The 24197-nt window shown below is 37.0% G+C and overlaps 1 protein-coding gene across 4 annotated transcripts in view; it reads left to right on the top strand.

Moving 5' to 3' along the window:
- Nucleotides 1-12442: 12442 nt before the first annotated feature.
- LOC108145584 (serine protease gd) overlaps nt 12443-24197 on the top strand; it is an 11890-nt gene continuing 135 nt past the window's right edge. Inside the window, exons 1-7 of one of the 4 annotated variants that reach the window (XM_041710714.1) lie at nt 12443-12471; nt 12561-12719; nt 19659-19893; nt 19958-20108; nt 20176-20326; nt 20402-20953; nt 23601-24197. The exon at nt 23601-24197 is cut by the window's right edge and continues 135 nt beyond it. In XM_041710714.1, the coding sequence (XP_041566648.1) occupies nt 12470-12471; nt 12561-12719; nt 19659-19893; nt 19958-20108; nt 20176-20326; nt 20402-20953; nt 23601-24120 (1770 nt within the window). In that variant the 5' untranslated portion in view covers nt 12443-12469 and the 3' untranslated portion in view covers nt 24121-24197. Of the gene's footprint in view, nt 12472-12541; nt 12720-19658; nt 19894-19957; nt 20109-20175; nt 20345-20401; nt 20954-23583 lie in introns of those variants that run through there. The other 3 variants (XM_017271098.2, XM_017271097.2, XM_017271099.2) reach the window with 3 other exon arrangements.

Genomic DNA, 24197 nt, shown 5'->3' with positions numbered 1-24197 from the left:
GGGGATGGCAATATAGCTGATGAAGGCTTAAGTTCGTCGGTTATATTTCAGTTGATTTCTATTTTGACTAGCTTAATTTTTATACCCTTGCAGGGGGTATTATAATTTCGGTCTGAGGTTTGCAATGCAGTGAAGCAGACATCTCCGACCCCATAAAGTATACATATTCTTGATCAGCATCACTAGGAGGGTCGATCTAGCCATGTCCGTCTGTCCGTCCGTCTGTCCATCTGTCCGTTTCTACGCAAACTTGCCTCTCCGTTTTAAGGCTATCTGCCTGAAACTTTTCCAAAAGTTGTATATAAGTCAAAACGAGCCCGATCAGACGACAATAGACTATAGCTCCCATAGGAACAATTGGAAAAATAAATGAAAAAAATTATAACTTTGCTGTTTCTTAACTTTTTCTATAGTAACAATTTAATATTTCAGAATTACGGTTTAAATATCATTTGAAAAGGACGACTATATCATGCAGTCGAAACATATATATTAATCGAAATATTACAAAAAAAAATAAATAAAAACAAGAATGGAAGCAAACTTCGGCAACCCGAAGTTCATATACCCTTGCAACTATTAAATATTCTTGAAGACATTAAAATTATGATTTGCTTGCTTATATGTTTAAAAACATTGAAGCTATGATGATTTGCAGCTCAAATAATCAATAGTTCCTATGGCAGCTATATGATATCGTTTTCCGATTTTAATAAAATTAGAAGCGTAATTCTGAACTGTCAAATTATTATCAAGTCAAAAAGAATTTTGAAAAAAAAATTACAAAACAGAAAAGTTACATTTAAAATTTTTTTATTAACTTTTATTGTTCCCATGGAAGCTTTATTTAAATTTAAACCGTAATTCTGAAATATTTTACAATTACTAAATGTCGAAGAACTAAAAAAAAATATTAAAAACCAGAAGTTGAAATTTTTTTTTCCTATGGAAGCTTATGCACTACCTGCAATAGAGAGACAACTTTTGGGAAAGTTTTATGCATATAGCTTTAAAACTGAGAGTCTAGTTTGCGTAGAAACGGGCGGACGGACGGACGGACAGACGGACATGGCTAGATCGACTCGCCTATTGATGCTGATCAAGAATATATGCGTTGTAAATTTCTGACTGAAATTAGAATACCCTCTGCAAGGGTATAATAAAATTTTACTTCTCTATTTTTTAATTTTGTTTTGACAAAGTAATAATTTGATAGTTTAGAATTATGCTTTCAATTTTGTTCAAATCGGAAAACGATATCATATAGCTGCTAAAGTAACGAAAATCATCATATCTTCAATGTTTTTTAACATATAATCATATAAATCAAAATTAAGATGTTTTAAAGAGCATTTAATTTGTTTTCTTTCTTGTTTTGTAATGCATTAAGTTTTCCCATAGTAAAGTAAACCTATTTTTTAACATTTCTTGGCTTATAAATATAATAGCCATCAACAATATATGATGATATTGCCAAATGCATTTATTACATTTAAAAATTTCAACTGATCTTTTGGATATATAGACATCCGCTTCATATTGGCCGCGAGAGAGCGAGAGGCAAATAACCGGCGAACACTTTCGACAATGCAGAGCGTTGCCAGACGTCTGTGATGAACAGAATACAAAATTTAATCTTTGATTTTGTTGGATCTGAACTTGCAAGCGAAAAGGAGGGAAAAAATTCAAAAACACGAAAAAGCCACCATTCCGATACCAAATTTAGCTCTAGCGTCGTTAATATTCAACATCTTCGATTCATCTTAAAAAATACTGAATCACAACCGAATCTTTAGCCTACTAATCGCAACAGCGAGTTGTAGCGACTGTCCGTCTCTTTCTACCACAAATACCTCTTATGGAAGAAAACGCCGTTGAAGCGGAATTTGGCTACTTTGTTAATAGACTTTTACAACAACAGACACTAACAAAAGCTGGCAAGCGAAAATGAGAGGATACGGATTTTATGGCGAGGGCTGGCTAAAAGCTTTTTTACCTTTAAAACTTGGTAATGCATTGATATTCAACCATATTTAAGCAGTTACCAAGTACCCAATAAGTAAAATGACAGTTTTAACGTAAAAATTCGCTTGCAAATAACAATGTTAATATATCCTCTAGAGCTGGAAAACAATCGACGATAGTATCGATGTTATCAATGGCGTCTGTGGAACACCCAAGTCTGGTGGAAGTGGCCAAGCGCTACCTATGCATTTTCCTCGTCGGAATCTGAGAGGATGTTTAGCAGAGCCGTCCAAAGAATGGATTTAATTTTTTTTGGCTCAATCTCTACTGAACTAAATTTATTTTTATTTTGTTACTAACATTCCTTAAGTTCCCAAGGACGGATCTCATTGTTTTGTTTTGTTTGAATTTATAATAATATTATTTTAAATTAACTGAAACTGTAGTACAAAGAACTGTTAAAAAAAAATTGTTAAGTCGATATTATCGATGGCTTAAACTTTCACTGTCAAAAATATCGAGTGGGGGCACAATCGAGGTTCTTATTGATAGAGGTGGTATGCCAGATATCGAAAAAAAATCACGAGGACGGCGCCGAAACAGTCAAACGCACTTTTTCCCCATCTCTTGCGGCCTATGCTAAATGTGTCAGTTCCGAAATAATCCGGACTGACAGCCCACGGTCCCTCGATGGATTAGTGGTGCATACATCTGGAATGTTTTGATGGCCGGTGGGGCTACGTCCCGGATGGTGTTAGGATCAATCATCTCCGCAACTGGGTAAAAAAAGAGAGGAAGCATTTTTAAATTGCACTGCTGTTGCTGCTGATGTCATCGCTCTGATACAGTCTGCTTCACGCTGGGCCCTTGGCTCAGTGTAATTATCGAACGTGTACTCCTGGCTGGCAACGTTGAGCACGCCAGCTCGATTTCCCATGATCCACTCGGCAAGCAGTCCCAAAGTTATCTGGGATATCCCCACATAGGGGATACTGCATTGGGGTCCAGGCCGAGGATTGTAAGGTTTCTGCGAGATCTGTCCGTATTGGCGGCAGATGTTATCCTTGAACCGGCATTACTGCACCTTATGGTCAAATCCAACACACTTATGTTAAGCATAGTTGCCGACGAGCGACCGGCATCGGTGAGATAACCCCTTGATGTAGAGTCTGCCTACATCCAGTACAGCCAGCGCCTCGTCATTCACTTCGAGTGCCACGTTGACTGTGGCACCGTCGGCTGCAGACCAGGGCTTTGTCGCCAGGTTCACCCCCTTCAGGAATTCCTTCAGAGGAAAGTCCTCAAAAAGCTGGATCGACTTTCTTACGGCCTTTTCTCCGTAATTTTGCTTTGGAACAGCGCCGGGTCGGCGCAGGCCACTACCGCCGACCACGTTTCTCGGATTTTCGCTAACCACCGCCCGCCCAGAGCAGCGGTGGCTGCATACGAGGCAACCGTGGGGGCTAAAGGGACCAGTGGCGGCATAGCCCGGCGGGACTCAAGCCACGACTAATTCGTCGTAGCTACTCAAAGCATCCCACATACAGCTTGCCCGCTCGCTTCTCATCATAAGTTGTGAATAGCTCAAATAGTACGGCGGCGTGTCCGGCGGCAACGGCACTGGTAGCGCTAAATTTTGGCACTTCGGTCGCATTCGCGGCCGTCGTTACCGAGACGAGGAAGCATACGCCAAGCTGGCTCCGGCCATAATGGCGGAGCTCCTCAATCTCCGCAGCTTCTGTGGCTGCAAGCGACGTTCCCTGTCCCTCCAATAAGGAGAGCGTCTCCTCTAGCATCGGCTCCGGACATCCAGTTGCGCCATAAACTGCAGGAACTTTGGCCTCCGAAGCATCACGCGGCGTTCCCCTGCCGCGCTTGCCTTTACGGCGACCTCTGATAACATCCCTCGTCGCGCTGCTTGACCTACTACTGGCCGACATCTCACTTTCCGAAGCACAAATTTAGCTGGATCTAGCAATCGACGATTTTAAGCTCAATTATTCGATAGTTCCTAAGGCAGCTATATGATATCGTTTTTCGATTTTAGTAAAATTAAAAGCGTAATTCTGAACTGAAAAAAAAATAATTAAAAACAGAAAAGTTATAATTTTTTAATTTAATTTTAATTTTTTTTTTAACTAATTTGGTAAAAAATTATTACCATCTGGCTAAACAGCTGATTGTTATTTACAAGACGTCGCTTACAAACATCGATTCCATGTATCCGATAACAGTTCAATCCGAACAGTTGCAAAAATAATAAGTGTTTTGCGCTTAACCTTTTGAAGTTCTGCTATATAAAATATTTAGTTTTTGTTTTCTTTTATTATGCTAGCTCTAAAAAATTATAAGCAAACATTATTTAAAATCCAGGAAGCGACTATAGAAACAATCGAAAAATGTATTCGAAAATCTACACAATTTCATTGTTTGTAGTACTTTTTTAGAATATTACATTTGTGTTTTTGTTGCCATATCCGCTTCCTGAAGTCTGCTTTCTTTTTTGTTTTTAATTTTATTTAAATTTGGTAAATATTTATTTATTGACAATTTACTATTCAATTTATATAAAGAAAAATCTTTGAGCAAAACATTAAATCACATTAAATTTTCTTAGGCAGACTTTACATACAAACTGAACTTGCTGAAATTTCAGCAGTTCAGCAACCCAGTGTCTGCTGAAAATGTTCAGTATATTTCTGCTGAATTTTCTGCAATTCAGAGATTCAGTCGTTTCGGGAATACTCAAATTTTTCGACTCATTCATTGACGGATTCATTGAAGCTCAGAGACAGAGACAACTATATGGATACTGCTTTTGATTTTTTTTTGGTAATTATGTTTATCCGGCTAATTTAAACGTTTAAAGGTTTTTTGTTGTCATCTTTAAATGGTAAAAAATATTTCGTATACATTTAAGCCTCACATTTTCGTTCCGTTTTGTCGTTTGTACTTAAATAAAATATTGCTCATTGATGTATCAGCCCCGTTGGTATTTATCGAATGTTATTTTTTATACCCTTGCAGAGGGTATTATAATTTCAGTCAGAAGTTTGCAACGCAGTGAAGGAGACGTCTCCGACCCTATAAAGTATATATATTCTTGATCAGCATCACTAGTAGAGTCGATCTAGCCATGTCCGTCTGTCCGTCCGTCTGTCCGTCCGTCAGTCCGTCTGTCCGTCCGTTTATATGCAAACTATCTCTCTTTAAAGCTATCTGCATGAAACTTTCCCAAAAGTTGTCTTTCTATTGCAGGTAGTATATAAGTCGGAACGAGCCGGATCGGACGACTATAGCATATAGCTCCCATAGGAAAAATCGGAAAAAAAATTATAACTTTGCTGTTTTTTAATTTTTTGTTTAGTTCTTCGACGTTTAGTAATGGTTAAATATTTCTGATTTACGGTTTAAATTTCATCATAATCGGACGACTATAGCATATAGCTCCCATAGGAACAATCGGAAAAATAAATGAAAAAAATTATAACTTTTCTGTTTTCTAATTTTTTGTTTAGCCCTTCGACATTTAGTAATTGTAAAATATTTCCGATTTACGGTTTAAATTATATCAAAATCGGACGACTATAGCATATAGCTCCCATAGGAACAATCGGAAAAATAAATGAAAAAAATTATAACTTTTTTGTTTTTTAATTTTTTGTTCAGTTCTTCGACATATAGCAATGGTTAAATATTTCAGAATTATGGTTTAGATTTTATCAAAATCGGACGTCTATATGATATAGATATATATGATATATGATATAGCTCCCATAGAAATAATAAAAATATATAAAATAACTATCAAATAATTGAGTTGCTAATCATCATAGCTTCAATGTTTTTAAACATATACGCAGTAAATCATAATTTTAATGTTTTCAAAAATGTTAAATTCTTGCAATAGCCGCAAGGGTATATGAACTTCGGCTTGCCGAAGTTTGCTTTCTTTCTTGTTTTTACCTAATTCCGTATAGTATTTTACTATCGAGTATCTGGTTCTGTCAATTTTCTTTATTCATTGCTCATTGGAAAAGTCATACGATTGTCTTGCTCGCACTTACGTAAAATCGTATAATTAAAAAAATAAATAAGCAATGAATGAGGTCAACAGTGTAGTGTCATAAGCCCATTATCAATGAAGAATTTATTTGGTTTTTTCATTTTCCGATCGCTACAATTGTTGAAATCATGTCAACCAGGACAAACCGATTTTTTTTAAAACCCCACTCCACCGTCCTGTATCTCGGCAAATATTCTTTTTATATTTTTTATATATTGTTTTTGGTTTTTTTTTATCTTTTAGCCTGATTCCATTGCCGCATTAGTGGACTTTTTAAATGTGCCTGATTCCATTGGCGCATTAGCATTTAGCTAATGCTACTCCGACATGTGAGTGGCACGAGCAGCTGATCTGGAAAATAAATTAATTAAAATTAATGAACATGAGTGAGCTTATTTAATTCTGTAATGCTCAGCAGGACATCCATAACTGGGCATCCATCCTGGGCAGGCACAATCTCAAAAACTGGAACGAGGAGGGATCTCTGGCGGCCCCGGTACATCCATCCCGACTTCAACAGCCAGCTGAGCAGCTACGATGCTGATATTGCTGTGATCATGCTTAAGGACGAAGTTCGGTGAGTTTTTGATTTTTTCTTTTTAATAATTAGTTGTATTAAAGTTTTGTATATATTGTATAACATGGTCTACCCAGAAAACTGCGACTTATTTCGGGTCGATTAGTTTTAGATTCAACCAAAAAGCCGAACATTGTTACAGAATCATTATTTATGCATTTCTAAGTAAATTTGCTTCGATTTTTAAAAAGTCTAATTCTGCTCTTTGATTGGTTTAGAATCTTTGATTGGTTTTAAAACGTTTAGTCGAAATTAAAGCGGTTTCTGCAATACCGAGCTTTGATTTTGGATTGAAATTTGTTTGAAAGAGATACTTTTCATATAAATCGTGTAGTGCAGCGTAAGTAGCATTTCACATGGTTATAGCTTAAGATGTTGAAAAGCTAAGGGAGTACAAAGTGCAGCGTTTCTAGCTCATTTAAATAAATTCTTAACACAACCAAAATGATTTCAGGTTCCTAAGATAAAGAAAAAAAGTCAACAAGAATTAATTAGACAGACAATAAGTCTTAAGTGTTACTTAAGAAACAGGAGTTTGGTGTTTTTTCCAAAATCGCAATTGTTTATGATACATGAAGATTTTAAAAGTGTATTTCGTCGGATGTGCGATCGTCACGACTTTTTTATACGCTTGCAGCGGTAATTATAATTTCAGTCAGAAAATTTCAGCGCAGTGAAGGAGACCATAAAGTATATATATTCTTGTACAGCATGACTAGGAATTCGATCTAGCCGTGTCCGTCTGTCCGTCCATTTCTAAACTAGTCTCTCAGTTTTAAAGCTATCTACATGAAACTGAAAAGTTGTCCTCCTATTGCAGGTGGTACATAAGTCGGAACGAGCCTGATCGGAAGACTATAACTATAGCATATTGCACTTACCTTACTTATTATAATACCCTCTGCAAGGGTATAAAAAGAAATATTGCTGTTTTTCAATTTTTTTATTTTTCGAGATATTTGTTTATTATTTCTAAATTACGATTCGAATTTCAATAAAATCGGCCGACTATAGCATATAGAATAATCGGAATAGCAGATAAATAAAATGTAACTCTTTTGAACATTGCTATAGTTAACAATTTCAGAATTACGCCTTAAATTTTATTAAAATAAGAAGACGATTTCATATAGCTGCCATAAGAACGATCGAATAAATGAGCTAAAAATCGTCAAAATTTTTATGTTTTAAAAAAAATTAATTTTGGCAATAGCGGCAGGAGTATATCAACTGCAGATAGCTTCTTTTCTTGTTTTCAGATGGAATGAAATCGGAATTTTTTCGTGAAATATAGTCAAAGTACCCCAATATTATTACAAACATTTTTTACAAAAAAACTACTTGCTATACTTTACTACTTAATTTATTGTATGTAATATGTCTGGCTGCCAATAGAACATAAAAATGTTTATAACAACGTTGTTTTTAAGATATTTTCTATATCTTGCTCATTTTTTTGCATGTTTTGTCGACTGCATATAATTTTGCCTAAACCAATAATAGTTTTAAATTTTATTTTTAAAATGATATCGTTTTCCGATTCTAATAAAATTAAAATCGTAATTCTAAACTGTCAATTAATAAGTAAAAAAAACAAAATAGAAAAGTTACATTTATTTAAAATTTTGTTTTATGTTTTTATTGTTATCAGGGAGCTTTATTTTATAGTCGTCCGATTTTGATGAAATTTAAACCATAATTGTGAAATATTTAACCATTACTAATTCTTCAGCTTACTAAATGTCGAAGAACCAAAAAAGAATTTTAAAAACAGCAAAATTATAATTTTTTTTATTTTTTTTCGATTGTTCCTATGACAGCTATATGCTATAGTCGTCCCTCGTAGTCCTACCCTCTGCAAGGGTATAACAAAATTTTACTTCTCTAAATTTTAATTTATTTTTGACAAAGTAATAATTTTATAGTTTAGAATTACGCTTTCAATTTTGTTCAAATCGGAAAACGATATCATATAGCTGCTATAGTAACGAAAATCATCATAGCTTCAATGTTTTTATAAATCAAAATTAAGATGTTTTAAAGAGCATTTAATTTGTTTTCTTTCTTGTTTTGTAATGCATTAAGTTTTCCCATAGTAAAGTAAACCTATTTTTTAACATTTCCTGGCTTAAATACATATAAATATAATAACCATCAACAATATATGATGATATTGCCAAATACATTTAATACATTTAAGAATTTTAACTGATCTTTTGGATATATAGACATCCGCTTCATATTGGCCGCCTATGAGAGAGAGCGAGAGGCAAATAACCAGCGAGCACTTTCGACAATGCAGAGCGTTGCCAGACTTCTGTGATGAACTCACGATGAATGATTGTCAGGTCCTGGCGAACAGAATACAAAATTTAATCTTTGATTTTGTTGGATCTAAACTTGCAAGCGAAAAGGAGGGAAAAAAGACAAAAACACGAAAAAGCCACCATTCCAATACCAAATTTAGCTCTAGCGTCGTTAATATTCAACATCTTCGATTCATCTTAAAAAATACTGAATCACAACCGAATCTTTAGCCTACTAATCGCAACAGCGAGTTGTAGCGACTTTTCCGTCTCTTTCTACCACAAATACCTCTTATGGAACAAAAAGCCGTTGAAGCGGAATTTGGCTACTTTGTTAATAGGCTTTTACAACAACAACCACTAACAAAAGCTGGTAAGCGAAAATGAGGGGATACGGATTTTATGGCGAGGGCTGGCTAAAAGCTTTTTTACCTTTAAGACTTGGTAATGCATTGATATTCAACCATATTTAAGCAGTTACCAAGTACCCAATAAGTAAAATGACAGTTTTAACGTAAAAATTCGCTTGCAAATAACAATGTTAATATATCCTCTAGAGCTGTATAACAATCGACGATAGTATCGATGTTATCAATGGCGTCTGTGGAACACCTAAGTCTGGTGGAAGTGGCCAAGTGCTACCTATGCATATTCCTCGTCGGAATCTGAGAGGATGTTTAGCAGAGCCCTCCAACGAATGGATTTAATTTTTTTTTGGCTCAATGTCTACTGAACTAAATTTATTTTCATTTTGTTACTAACATTCCTTAAGTTCCCAAGGAATGGATCTCATTGTTTTGTTTTGTTTGAATTTATAATAATAATATTTTAAATTAACTGAAACTTTATTACAAAGAACTATTAAAACAAAAATTGTTAAGTCGATATTATCGATGGCTTAAAATTTCACTATCAAAAATATCGAGTGGGGGCACAATCGAGGTTCTTATTGATAGAGGTGGTATACCAGATATCGAAAAAAGATCACGAGGACGGCGCCAAAACAGTCGAACGCACTTTTTCCCCATCTCTAGCGGCCTATGCTAAATGTGTCAGTTCCGAAATACTCCGGGACTGACAGCCCACGGTCTCTCGTTGGATTAGTGATACATACACCTAGAATGTTTTGATGGCCGGTGGGGCTACGTCCCGGATCAAACATCTCCGCAACTGGGTAAAAAAAGAGAGGCAGCATTTTAAATTGCACTGCTGTTGCTGCTGTTGTCATCGCTCTGATACAGTCTGCTTCACGCTGGGCCCTTGGCTCAGTGTAATTATCGAACGTGTACTCCTGGCTGGCAACGTTGAGCACGCCAGCTCGATTTCCCTTCGAGTGCCACGTTGTCTGTGGCACCGTCGGCTGCAGACCAGGGCTTTCTCGCCAGGTTCACCGCCTTTTGGAATTCCTTCAGAGAAAAGTCCTCAAAAGGCTGGAGCGACTTCCTTACGGACTTTTCTCCGCAATTTGGCTTTGGAACAGCGCCGGGTCGGCGCAGGCCACTACCGCCGACCACGTTTCTCGGATTTTCGCTAACCACCGCGCGCCCAGAGCAGCGGTGGCTGCATACGAGGCAACCGTGGGGGCTAAAGGGACCAGTGGCGGCATAGCCCGGCGGGACTCAAGCCACGACTAATTCGTCGTAGCTACTCAAAGCATCCCACATACAGCTTGCTCGCTCGCTTCTCATCATAAGTTGTGAATAGCTCAAATAGTACGGCGGCGTGTCCGGCGGCAACGGCACTGGTAGCGCTAAATTTTGGCACTTCGGTCGCATTCGCGGCCGTCGTTACCGAGACGAGGAAGCATACGCCAAGCTGGCTCCGGCCATAATGGCGGAGCTCCTCAATCTCCGCAGCTTCTGTGGCTGCAAGCGACGTTCCCTGTCCCTCCAATAAGGAGAGCGTCTCCTCTAGCATCGGCTCCGGACATCCAGTTGCGCCATAAACTGCAGGAACTTTGGCCTCCGAAGCATCACGCGGCGTTCCCCTGCCGCGCTTGCCTTTACGGCGACCTCTGATAACATCCCTCGTCGCGCTGCTTGACCTACTACTGGCCGACATCTCACTTTCCGAAGCACAAATTTAGCTGGATCTAGAAATCGACGATTTTAAGCTCATTTATTCGATAGTTCCTAAGGCAGCTATATGATATCGTTTTTCGATTTTAGTAAAATTAAAAGCGTAATTCGGAACTGAAAAAAAAAATTAAAAACAGCAAAGTTATAATTCTTTAAAATTTTTTTTTTAAACTAATTTGCTAAAAAATTATTACCATCTGGCTAAACAGCTGATTGTTATTTACAAGACGTCGCTTACAAACATCGATTCCATGTATCCGATAACAATTCAATCCGAACAGTTGCAAAAATAATAAGTGTTTTGCGCTTAACCTTTTGAAGTTCTGCTATATAAAATATTTAGTTTTTGTTTTCTTTTATTATGCTAGCTCTAAAAAATTATAAGCAAACATTATTTAAAATCCAGGAAGCGACTATAGAAACAATCGAAAAATGTATTCGAAAATCTACACAATTTTATTGTTTGTAGTACTTTTTTAGAATATTACATTTGTGTTTTTGTTGCCATATCCGCTTCCTGAAGTCTGCTTTCTTTTAGGTTTTTAATTTTATTTAAATTTGGTTAATATTTATTTATTGACAATTTACTATTCAATTTATATAAAGAAAAATCTTTGGGCAAAACATTAAATCACATTAAATTTTCTTAGGCAGACTTTACATACAAACTGAACTTGCTGAAATTTCAGAAGTTCAGCAACCCAGTGTCTGCTGAAAATGTTCAGTATATTTCTGCTGAATTTTCTGCATTTCAGAGATTCAGTCGTTTCGGGAATACTCAAATTGTTCGCCTCATTCATTGACGGATTCATTGAAGCTCAGATACAGAGACAACTATAAGGATACTGCTTTAGATTTTTTTTGGTAATTGTGTTTATCCGGCTAATTTAAACGATTAAAGGTTTTTTGTTGTCATCTTTAAATGGTAAAAAATATTTCGTATACATTTAAGCCTCACATTTTCGTTCCGTTTTGTCGTTTGTACTTAAATAAAATATTGCTCATTGATGTATCAGCCCCGTTGGTATTTATCGAATGTTATTTTTTTTACCTAATTCCGTCTAGTATTTTACTATCGAGTATCTGGTTCTGTCAATTTTCTTTATTCATTGTTCATTGGAAAAGTCATACGATTGTCTTGCTCGCACTTACGTAAAATCGTATAATTAAAAAAATAAATAAGCAATGAATGAGGTCAACAGTGTAGTGTCATAAGCCCATTATCAATGAAGAATTTATTTGGTTTTTTCATTTTCCGATCGCTACAATTGTTGAAATCATGTCAACCAGGACAAGCCGATTTTTTTTAAAACCCCACTCCACCGTCCTGTATCTCGGCAAATTTTCTATTTATATTTTTTATATATTGTTTTTGGTTTTTTTTATCTTTTAGCCTGATTCCATTGCCGCATTAGTGGACTTTTTAAATGTGCCTGATTCCATTGGCGCATTAGCATTTAGCTAATGCTGCTCCGACATGTGAGTGGCACGAGCAGCTGATCTGGAAAATAAATTAATTAAAATTAATGAACATGAGTGAGCTTATTTAATTCTGTAATGCTCAGCAGGACATCCATAACTGGGCATCCATCCTGGGCAGGCACAATCTCAAAAACTGGAACGAGGAGGGATCTCTGGCGGCCCCGGTACATCCATCCCGACTTCAACAGCCAGCTGAGCAGCTACGATGCTGATATTGCTGTGATCATGCTTAAGGACGAAGTTCGGTGAGTTTTTGATTTTTTTTTAATAATTAGTTGTATTAAAGTTTTGTATATATTGTATAACATGGTCTACCCAGAAAACTGCGACTTATTTCGGGTCGATTAGTTTTAGATTCAACCAAAAAGCCGAACATTGTTACAGAATCATTATTTATGCATTTCTAAGTAAATTTGCTTCGATTTTTAAAAAGTCTAATTCTGCTCTTTGATTGGTTTAAAATCTTTGATTGGTTTAAAATCGTTTAGTCGGAATTAAAGCGGTTTCTGCAATACCGAGCTTTGATTTTGGATTGAAATTTGTTTGAAAGAGATTATTGTGACACCCAAATATATTTATATGTGTATACTTTTCATATAAATCGTGTAGTGCAGCGTAAGTAGCATTTCACATGGTTATAGCTTAAGATGTTGAAAAGCTAAGGGAGTACAAAGTGCAGCGTTTCTAGCTCATTTAAATAAATTCTTAACACAATCAAAATGATTTCAGGTTCCTAAGATAAAGAAAAAAAGCCAACAAGAATTAATTAGACAGACAATAAGTCTTAAGTGTTACTTAAGAAACAGGAGTTTGGTGCTTTTTCCAAAATCGCAATTGATTATGATACATGAAGATTTTAAAAGTGTATTTCGTCGGATGTGCGATCGTCACGACTTTTTTATACGCTTGCAGCGGGTATTATAATTTCAGTCAGAAAATTTCAGCGCAGTGAAGGAGACCATAAAGTATATATATTCTTGTACAGCATGACTTGGAATTCGATCTAGCCGTGTCCGTCTGTCCGTCCGTTTCTAAACTAGTCTCTCAGTTTTAAAGCTATCTACATGAAACTGAAAAGTTGTCCTCCTATTGCAGGTAGTACATAAGTCGGAACGAGCCTGATCGGAAGACTATAGCATATAGCTCCCATAGGAACAATAAAAAACAAGAAAGGAAGCAAACTTCGGCAAGCCGATGTTCATATACCCTTGCAGCTATTGCAAGAATTAAATATTTTTTAAAACATTAAAATTATGATTTACTTGCGTATATGTCTAAAAACATTGAAGCTATGATGATTTTATTATATGATATAGTCGTCCGATTTTGATGAAATTTAAACCGTAATTCTGAAATATTTAACCATTACTATATGTCGAAGAACTAAAAGAAAAATTTAAAAACAGCAAAGTTATAATTTTTTTGTATTTTTTTTGCGATTGTTCCTATGGGAGCTATTTTTTCGATTGTTCCTATATGCTAGAGTCGTCCGATCCGGCTGGTTCCGACTTATATACTACCTGCAATAGAAAGACAACTTTTGGAAAAGTTTCATGCAGATAGCTTTAAAACTAAGAGACTAGTTTGCGTAGAAACGGACGGACAGACGGACATGGCTCGCCTAGTGATGCTGATCAAGAATATATACACTTTATAGGGTCGGAGCTGTCTCCTTCACTGTGTTGCAAACTTCTGACTGAAATTATAATACCCTCTGCAAGGGTATAAAAAGAAATATTGCTGTTTTTCAATTTTTTTATTTTTCGAGATATTTGTTTATTATTTCTAAATTACGATTCGATTTTCAATAAAATCGGCCGACTATAGCATATAGAATAATCGGAATAGCAGATAAATAAAATGTGACTCTTTTGAACATTGCTATAGTTAACAATTTCAGAATTACGTCTTAAATTTTATTAAAATAAGAAGACGATTTCATATAGCTGCCATAGGAACGATCGAATAAATGAGCTAAAAATCGTCAAAATTTTTATGTTTTAAAAAAAATTAATTTTGGCAATAGCGGCAGGAGTATATAAACTGCAGATAGCTTCTTTTCTTGTTTTCAGATGGAATGAAATCGGAATTTTTTCTTGAAATATAGTCAAAGTACCCCAATATTATTACAAACATTTTTTACAAAAAAACTACTTGCTATACTTTACTACTTAATTTATTGTATGTAATATATCTGGCTGCCAATAGAACATAAAAATGTTTATAACAACGTTGTTTTTAAGATATTTTCTATATCTTGCTCATTTTTTTGCATGTTTTGTCGACTGCATATAATTTTGCCTAAACCAAAAATAGTTTTAAATTTTATTTTCTAAAATGATATCGTTTTCCGATTCCAATAAAATTAAAAGCGTAATTCTAAACTGTCAATTAACAAGTCAAAAAAACAAAATAGAAAAGTTGCATTTATTTTAAATTTTGTTTTATGTTTTTATTGTTATCAGGGAGCTTTATTTTATAGTCGTCCGATTTTGATGAAATTTAAACCATAATTGTGAAATATTTAACCATTACTAATTCTTCAGCTTACTAAATGTCGAAGAACCAAAAAAGAATTTTAAAAACAGCAAAGTTATAATTTTTTTTATTTTTTTTTCAATTGTTCCTATGACAGCTATATGCTATAGTCGTCCCTCGTAGTCGTACCCTCTGCAAGGGTATAATAAAATTTGACTTCTCTATTTTTTAATTTATTTTTGACAAAGTAATAATTTTATAGTTTAGAATTACGCTTTCAATTTTGTTCAAATCGGAAAACGATATCATATAGCTGCTATAGTAACGAAAATCATCATAGCTTCAATGTTTTTATAAATCAAAATTAAGATGTTTTAAAGAGCATTTAATTTGTTTTCTTTCTTGTTTTGTAATGCATTAAGTTTTCCCATAGTAAAGTAATCCTTTTTTTTAACATTTCCTGGCTTAAATACATATAAATATAATAACCATCAACAATATATGATGATATTGCCAAATACATTTAATACATTTAAGAATTTTAACTGATCTTTTGGATATATAGACATCCGCTTCATATTGGCCGCGAGAGAGCGAGAGGCAAATAACCGGCGAACACTTTCGACAATGCAGAGCGTTGCCAGACGTCTTTGATGAACAGAATACAAAATTTAATCTTTGATTTTGTTGGATCTGAACTTGCAAGCGAAAAGGAGGGAAAAAAGACAAAAACACGAAAAAGCCACCATTCCAATACCAAATTTAACTCTAGCGTCGTTTATATTCAACATCTTCGATTCATCTTAAAAATACTGAATTACAACCGAATCTTCAGCCTACTAATCGCAACAGCGAGTTGTAGCGACTTTTCCGTCTCTTTCTACCACAAATACCTCTTATGGAAGAAAAAGCCGTTGAAGCGGAATTTGGCTACTTTATTAATAGGGGCTGGCTAAAAGCTTTTTTACCTTAAAAACTTTAATGCATTGATATTCAACCATATTTAAGCAGTTACCAAGTACCCAATAAGTAAAATGACAGTTTTAACGTAAAAATTCGCTTGCAAATAACAATGTTAATATATCCTCTAGAGCTGGAAAACAATCGACGATAGTATCGATGTTATCAATGGCGTCTGTGGAACACCCAAGTCTGGTGGAAGTGGCCAAGCGCTACCTATGCATATTCCTCGTCGGAATCTGAGAGGATGTTTAGCAGAACCGTCCAAAGAATTTTTAATTTTTTTTGGCTCAATCTCTACTGAACTAAATTTATTTTTATTTTGTTACTAACATTCCTTAAGTTCCCAAGGACGGATCTCATTTTTTTGTTTTGTTTGAATTTATAATAATATTATTTTAAATTAACTGAAACTGTAGTACAAAGAACTGTTAAAAAAAAATTGTTAAGTCGATATTATCGATGGCTTAAACTTTCACTGTCAAAAATATCGAGTGGGGGCACAATCGAGGTTCTTATTGATAGAGGTGGTATGCCAGATATCGAAAAAAAATCACGAGGACGGCGCCAAAACAGTCAAACGCACTTTTTCCCCATCTCTAGCGGCCTATGCTAAATGTGTCAGTTCCGAAATACTCCGGGACTGACAGCCCACGGTTCCTCGATGGATTAGTGATGCATACATCTGGAATGTTTTGATGGCCGGTGGGGCTACGTCCCGGATGGTGTTAGGATCAAACATCTCCGCAACTGGGTAAAAAAAGAGAGGAAGCATTTTAAATTGCACTGCTGTTGCTGCTGTTGTCATCGCTCTGATACAGTCTGCTTCACGCTGGGCCCTTGGCTCAGTGTAATTATCGAACGTGTACTCCTGGCTGGCAACGTTGAGCACGCCAGCTCGATTTCCCTTCGAGTGCCACGTTGTCTGTGGCACCGTCGGCTGCAGACCAGGGCTTTCTCGCCAGGTTCACCGCCTTTTGGAATTCCTTCAGAGAAAAGTCGACTTCCTTACGGACTTTTCTCCGCAATTTGGCTTTGGAACAGCGCCGGGTCGGCGCAGGCCACTACCGCCGACCACGTTTCTCGGATTTTCGCTAACCACCGCGCGCCCAGAGCAGCGGTGGCTGCATACGAGGCAACCGTGGGGGCTAAAGGGACCAGTGGCGGCATAGCCCGGCGGGACTCAAGCCACGACTAATTCGTCGTAGCTACTCAAAGCATCCCACATACAGCTTGCTCGCTCGCTTCTCATCATAAGTTGTGAATAGCTCAAATAGTACGGCGGCGTGTCCGGCGGCAACGGCACTGGTAGCGCTAAATTTTGGCACTTCGGTCGCATTCGCGGCCGTCGTTACCGAGACGAGGAAGCATACGCCAAGCTGGCCTCGGCCATAATGGCGGAGCTCCTCAATCTCCGCAGCTTCTGTGGCTGCAAGCGACGTTCCCTGTCCCTCCAATAAGGAGAGCGTCTCCTCTAGCATCGGCTCCGGACATCCAGTTGCGCCATAAACTGCAGGAACTTTGGCCTCCGAAGCATCACGCGGCGTTCCCCTGCCGCGCTTGCCTTTACGGCGACCTCTGATAACATCCCTCGTCGCGCTGCTTGACCTTTTACTGGCCGACATCTCACTTTCCGAAGCACAAATTTAGCTGGATCTAGAAATCGACGATTTTAAGCTCATTTATTCGATAGTTCCTAAGGCAGCTACATGATATCGTTTTTCGATTTTAGTAAAATTAAAAGCGTAATTCTGAACTGAAAAAAAAAATAATTAAAAACAGCAAAGTTATAATTGTTTAAAATTTTTTAATTTAATTTTAATTTTTTTTAACTAATTTGGTAAAAAATTATTACCATCTGGCTAAACAGCTGATTGTTATTTACAAGGAGTCGCTTACAAACATCGATTCCATGTATCCGATAACAGTTCAATCCGAACAGTTGCAAAAATAATAAGTGTTTTGCGCTTAACCTTTTGAAGTTCTGCTATATAAAATATTTAGTTTTTGTTTTCTTTTATTATGCTAGCTCTAAAAAATTATAAACAAACATTATTTAAAATCCTGGAAGCGACTATAGAAACAATCGAAAAATGTATTCGAAAATCTACACAATTTCATTGTTTGTAGTACTTTTTTAGAATATTACATTTGTGTTTTTGTTGCCATATCCGCTTCCTGAAGTCTGCTTTCTTTTTTGTTTTTAATTTTATTTAAATTTGGTAAATATTTATTTATTGACAATTTACTATTCAATTTATATAAGAAAAAACTTTGGGCAAAACATTAAATTACATTAAATTTTCTTAGGCAGACTTTACATACAAACTGAACTTGCTGAAATTTCAGCAGTTCAGCAACCCAGTGTCTGCTGAATTTTCTGCAATTCAGAGATTCAGTCGTTTCGGGAATACTCAAATTTTTCGACTCATTCATTGACGGATTCATTGAAGCTCAGAGACAGAGACAACTATAAGGATACTGCTTTACATTTTTTTGGTAATTGTGTTTATCCCGCTAATTTAAACGTTTAAAGGTTTTTTGTTGTCATCTTTAAATGGTAAAAAATATTTCGTATACATTAAAGCCTAACTTTTTCATTCCGTTTTGTCGTTTGTACTTAAATAAAATATTGCTCATTGATGTATCAGCCCCGTTGGTATTTATCGAATGTTATTTTTTTTTACCTAATTCCGTCTAGTATTTTACTATCGAGTATCCGGTTCTGTCAATTTTAAATCCGATTTTTTAATACCCCACTCCACTTGTATCTCGGCGAATTTTCATTTTATATTTTTTATATATTGTTTTTGGTTTTTTTATTATCTTTAAACATGATTCCATTGCCGCATTAGTGGACTTTTTAAATGTGCCTGATTCCATTGGCGCATTAGCATTTAGCTAATGCTACTCCGACATGTGAGTGGCACGAGCAGCTGATCTGGGCTTGTATACTTTTGAATTTTGGCAAATCCAAAAGAAATTAATTTAAATAAATGAACATGAGTGAGTTAATTTAACTCTGTAATGCTCAGCAGGACATCCATAATGCGACCGAGGCATTAGCCAACTTGGACGACAAGGAAGAGAAGCTCACTGCGTTGTTATGACTGGTTTGCAATGGAGACCACCACAGTTCCTAAAAATGGCAAGGATCCCCGTATATGTGGGAGTTATTAAATGCGAGAGATCCAGCAGTAATGCATTGTGGTACTGTGAGCAGAATTTGCAGAGTGCACTCTAGGTTTCAGTCATTTTTATACAAAATAGATTTTATATTCAAAAGACATCAAAAATTGCGCCAACCTTGCATATAGAAAACAGCTGTTTTAGTGGTGGCACGAACAAAATATCGTTAAACATCGGTATTTTCCGGTATTTTCTCTAAAAACGTTCAGGGCGAATGGTTTTTAATCGCATTAAAAAATCGCATTTATTTTAAATGCTGCATTTAGCCTTATGGGATTCCCTATGTAAATAAATTCGCATTTGGCTAAATGCGTTTTAATGCGCCAATGGAATCAGGCTATAATATTTCAATAATTGACTATTTGATTACTCCAATAGTTTTCCAATAGCCCTCCACATTCATTCCCTTAAAGCTTTGTGTGAACATCATATTATAAAGGAGTTTTGGACTTCAACGACAGCCTGTTACTGAACAGCAAGAAATTGTTCACAGATCTGGCAACGCTGGCAGTGCCCAGGCTTCCGAAGCTTTGATCGTGGTATTGTTTACGTTTTAGTTTTGCGCACATTGAGATGAGGCTGCACTTTACGGCGATCCTAATCATCTGCATCGAGCACGTGACCAAGGCGGTCGCCCAGGGGATGCCGATCAGTCCCTGCCCGAAGATATTCCAATACCGCTTCGACGGAACCGAGTGGTTCGGTCTGATGGCCGTTCGCAGTCCGGATGTCCACAGCCACCAGCCGCTCCACATCCGGGTCACCCTCTCGATGCGGGGCAAACCCACTACGGTGGGTAGACCGCAGCGCCAACCTGGAACCTTCAGCCGGGACTAACTAGCCCTTCATTTTGCAGAACTACCTGGGCGAAATCGAGCTGCTGACTCGCGGAAAGTTCGGCCACAACGCACCGATCCTTTACAAGATCCGATTCCCCAAGCACCACTTTCCCCCCAAGCTGCTGCTCATGTCGGCCAATAACCAGGTCATCTGCTTTGGATCCGGCGGTCCGTAACACCACCACCAACTGGCTGCTGGGCGCTCACATTTAACTCGGTTTCTTTGCCCGCACAGAGCACAGCGTCTTCATGACCCAAATCCAGCTGGAGCACATCAGGAAGTTGGCCTTCATTCCGGACAAGAAGAGCTCCCTGCTGCTGGATCCCGACGAGGAGGCCGAGAAAACCATCCAGCCATCCGGTTCGCCGCACATCCAGTTCAAGAAGTATGCATACGGATTTTGGTCGGTTGAATCACTCGATCGTAACATTCATTCGTTACTTAATGCCCGATTTTGCAGAAAACCCTTTGGTCAGCCGCCCAAAGAGACCTGCGGACGCATCGATAGAGACCTCGACTTCCGCTTGTTCCAAAGAAAAGACCATGTCGCAAGCGATACCAACCCAAAGAGCTCCGATGCCATTGCATCACCGGTGTTTGTCGACGACGACGACGACGATCAAGACATCGAGCACTTCGTGGACGAAACGGAAGCCGATGAGGACATCACGCTGGATGACAACAACAGCCTGCCGTCGATCACCAGGGGATCGTGGCCTTGGCTGGCGGCCATCTATGTGAACAACCTGACCTCCTTGGACTTTCAGTGCGGCGGAACGCTCGTCTCGGGACGCGTGGTGATTAGCTCAGCACACTGCTTCAAGCTGTTCAACAAGCGCTACTCCTCCAACGAGGTGCTCGTCTTCCTGGGCAGGCACAATCTCAAAAACTGGAACGAGGAGGGATCTCTGGCGGCCCCGGTAGATGGCCTTTACATCCATCCCGACTTCAACAGCCAGCTGAGCAGCTACGATGCCGATATTGCTGTGATCATGCTCAAGGACGAAGTTCGGTGAGTTTTTGATATTTTTTTTTAATAATTAGTTGTATTTAAGTGTTGTATATATTGTATAACATGGGTTAAACAGAAAACTGCGACTTATTTCGAGTCGATTAGTTTTAGATTCAACCAAAAAGTCGGACATTGTTACAGAATCATTATTTTTGCATTTCTAAGTAAATTTGCTTCGATTTTTAAAAAGTTTAATTCTGCTCTTTGATTGGTTTAAAATCGTTTAGTCGAAATTAAAGCGGTTTCTGCAATACCGATCTTTGATTTTGGATTGAAATTTGTTTGAAAGAGATTATTTTGACACCCAAATATATTTATATGTGTATACTTTCAATATAAATCGTGTAGTGCAGCGTAAGTAGCATTTCACATGGTTATAGTTTAAGATGTTGAAAAGCTAAGGGAGTACAAAGTGCAGCGTTTCAAGCTCATTTAAATAAATTCTTAACATGATTAGATGATTAACACAATAAAAATGGTTTCAGGTTCCTAAGGTAAAGAAAAAAAGCCAACAAGAATTAATTAGACAGACAATAAGTCTTAAATGTTACTTAAGAAACAAGAGTTTGCTGCTTTTTCCAAAATCGCAATTGATTATGATACATGAAGATTTTAAAAGTGTATTTCGTCAGATGTGCGATCGTCATGACTTTTTTGCAGCGGGTATTATAATTTCAGTCAGAAAATTTCAGCGCAGTGAAGTTGACCATAAAGTATATATATTCTTGTACAGCATGACTAGGAATTCGATCTAGCCGTGTCCGTCTGTCCGTCCATTTCTAAATTAGTCTCTCAGTTTTAAAGCTATCTACATGAAACTGAAAAGTTGTCCTCCTATTGCAGGTAGTACATAAGTCGGAACGAGCCTGATCGGAAGACTATAGCATATAGCTCCCATAGGAACAATAAAAAGAAAGAAATATTGCTGTTTTTCAATTTTTTTATTTTTCGAGATATTTGTTTATTATTTCTAAATTACGAATCGAATTTCAATAAAATCGGCCGACTATAGCATATAGAATAATCGGAATAGCAGATAAATAAAATGTGACTCTTTTGATCATTGCTATAGTTAAAAATTTCAGAATTATGTCCTAAATTTTATTAAAATAAGAAGACGATTTCATATAGCTGCCATAGGAACGATCGAATAAATGAGCTAAAAATCGTCAAAATTTTTATGTTTTAAAAAAAATTAATTTTGGCAATAGCGGCAGGAGTATATAAACTGCAGATAGCTTCTTTTCTTGTTTTCAGATGGAATGAAATCGGCATTTTTTCTTGAAATATAGTCAAAGTACCCCAATATTATTACAAACATTTTTTACAAAAAAACTACTTGCTATACTTTACTACTTAATTTATTGTATGTAATATGTCTGGCTGCCAATAGAACATAAAAATATTTATAACAACGTTGTTTTTAAGATATTTTCTATATCTTGCTCATTTTTTTGCATGTTTTGTCGACTGCATATTATTTTGCCAAAACCAATTATAGTTTTAAATTTTATTTTTAAAAAGTAATATTTATTTAAAAAAATTGAAATTGAAAGAAATTTTCTTCCTCTAACTTAAAAATATTTTTTTAGTGATTCATATTTTTGTGAAAAATGTTATACCCACTGTTATACTAACTTTCGGTTGTTTTTTTTGGCCCAAGTGCTATGAATCAAAAGTTGATGAATCTCAAGGTTATAGATTAAAATAGTGAAAAATAAATTGTTTGGGTCGTTTTTGAAAAAATAAGCTATTTAGACCAACTATGTCAAGCCAGCAGATTATTATTTGACAACACCTTTTTAACGACGTATAGCAATTATCTGTAGATTTACTAGCTTAGAAGCTATGGGTGCACAAAACTTTAGGTATTTTTTTAGCTGATTTCGCTCCAAACTAAATAGTTTTTTAAAAAGTGGCAGAACAAAACGGTTATTTTAACAACCTTCCCAACACATTACAAATTTTTCGAGGATTTAAAAAAAAAGTATTTTGTAATAACTTTTGAACGGACGAAGTTGGGTGTCTTTCGATGCGTATTTTCAAAAAGAATGCAACTAGGCGAAAAACAGATCATTTTACCTAACGGGCCCATTTAAAACAATAAAAAAAATCTATTTTTTGAATAACTTCTGAATGGAGCATGGGATCCAACCATTTTGGGTGTCTGACGGGGCATATATTTTATTTTATAACATTTTTAGTATGTTACTTTTAGCGCCCTTTGTCCTCAAACAATTAATTTACGTGAAGTCTTTACCTTTCGATAAGTGTATTACTCGGAATTATTGGACCATCACAGCAGTTTTGCAATTCTGCGACTATATTGAGTAGTCACCCATGCACACATTCTTTGTGCGCATAATCACTACATTTACTGCAGTCCATAGAGATAATAAGGACTATAATGAAAATTTCGTTTTTGGTTCTTTCGCCCAGGCCGATTTAATCGAAGATATAAAACAAAATGTATTTAATTAATAAATATATGTAATGAAAGGTACATTAAGATTTTATTACAAAATTATTAAAACAATCAAATGTTGCTATGTGCTATTGCGTGTTAATATTTTATGAATTTGTACATTTTGTTAGCTTATATGACCATAACAATCAATAATTGTATGCAGCATTTTTGTTTATGTAGATTCAACACCTTCATTCGCCCCGCTTGCCTGTGGTCTGGGTCCAGCAAGGCGGAGTACATTGTGGGCGAGCACGGCATCGTCATCGGCTGGAGCTTTGACAGATCGAACAGGACGCAGGATCAGAAGCCGTCAGCGGCCATGGGAAAGAAGACTGCCAAGGACACCAGCACCCCCAAGGTGGTGAGGGCGCCCGTTGTGGGCAACTCCGAGTGCTTTCGGGCCAACGCCCACTTCCGCAGCCTCTCCTCAAACCGCACCTTTTGCGCTGGCATCCACACGCAGGAACGCGATCCGCACCAGAGTAGTGCGCCTAGTCCCTACACTGGCATTTCGGGGGCCGGGCTGTTTATCCGGAAGAACAATCGCTGGATGCTGCGCGGCACTGTGTCGGCGGCACTGCCTGCCGTGGAGTCAACGGATCGCTCGGGATCAGGCCAGAAGCACTGTTGTAGCAACCAGTACATCATATATGCTGACGTGGCCAAGTTTCTTGATTGGATCACGGCCTTCATCATTTAAATCGCACCCAAATGTGAATGGAATAGCATTTATGTATAAATAAGCGCTGTGATAGCCCCATGGGCATAGCGATGGAA

This window comes from Drosophila elegans, unplaced genomic scaffold, assembly GCF_018152505.1.
Source record: "Drosophila elegans isolate 14027-0461.03 unplaced genomic scaffold, ASM1815250v1 contig_149, whole genome shotgun sequence".
NCBI lineage: Eukaryota > Metazoa > Arthropoda > Insecta > Diptera > Drosophilidae > Drosophila > Drosophila elegans.
Note: the sequence above shows the minus strand (reverse complement) of the source record. Positions and strands in the feature narration are given on the sequence as shown.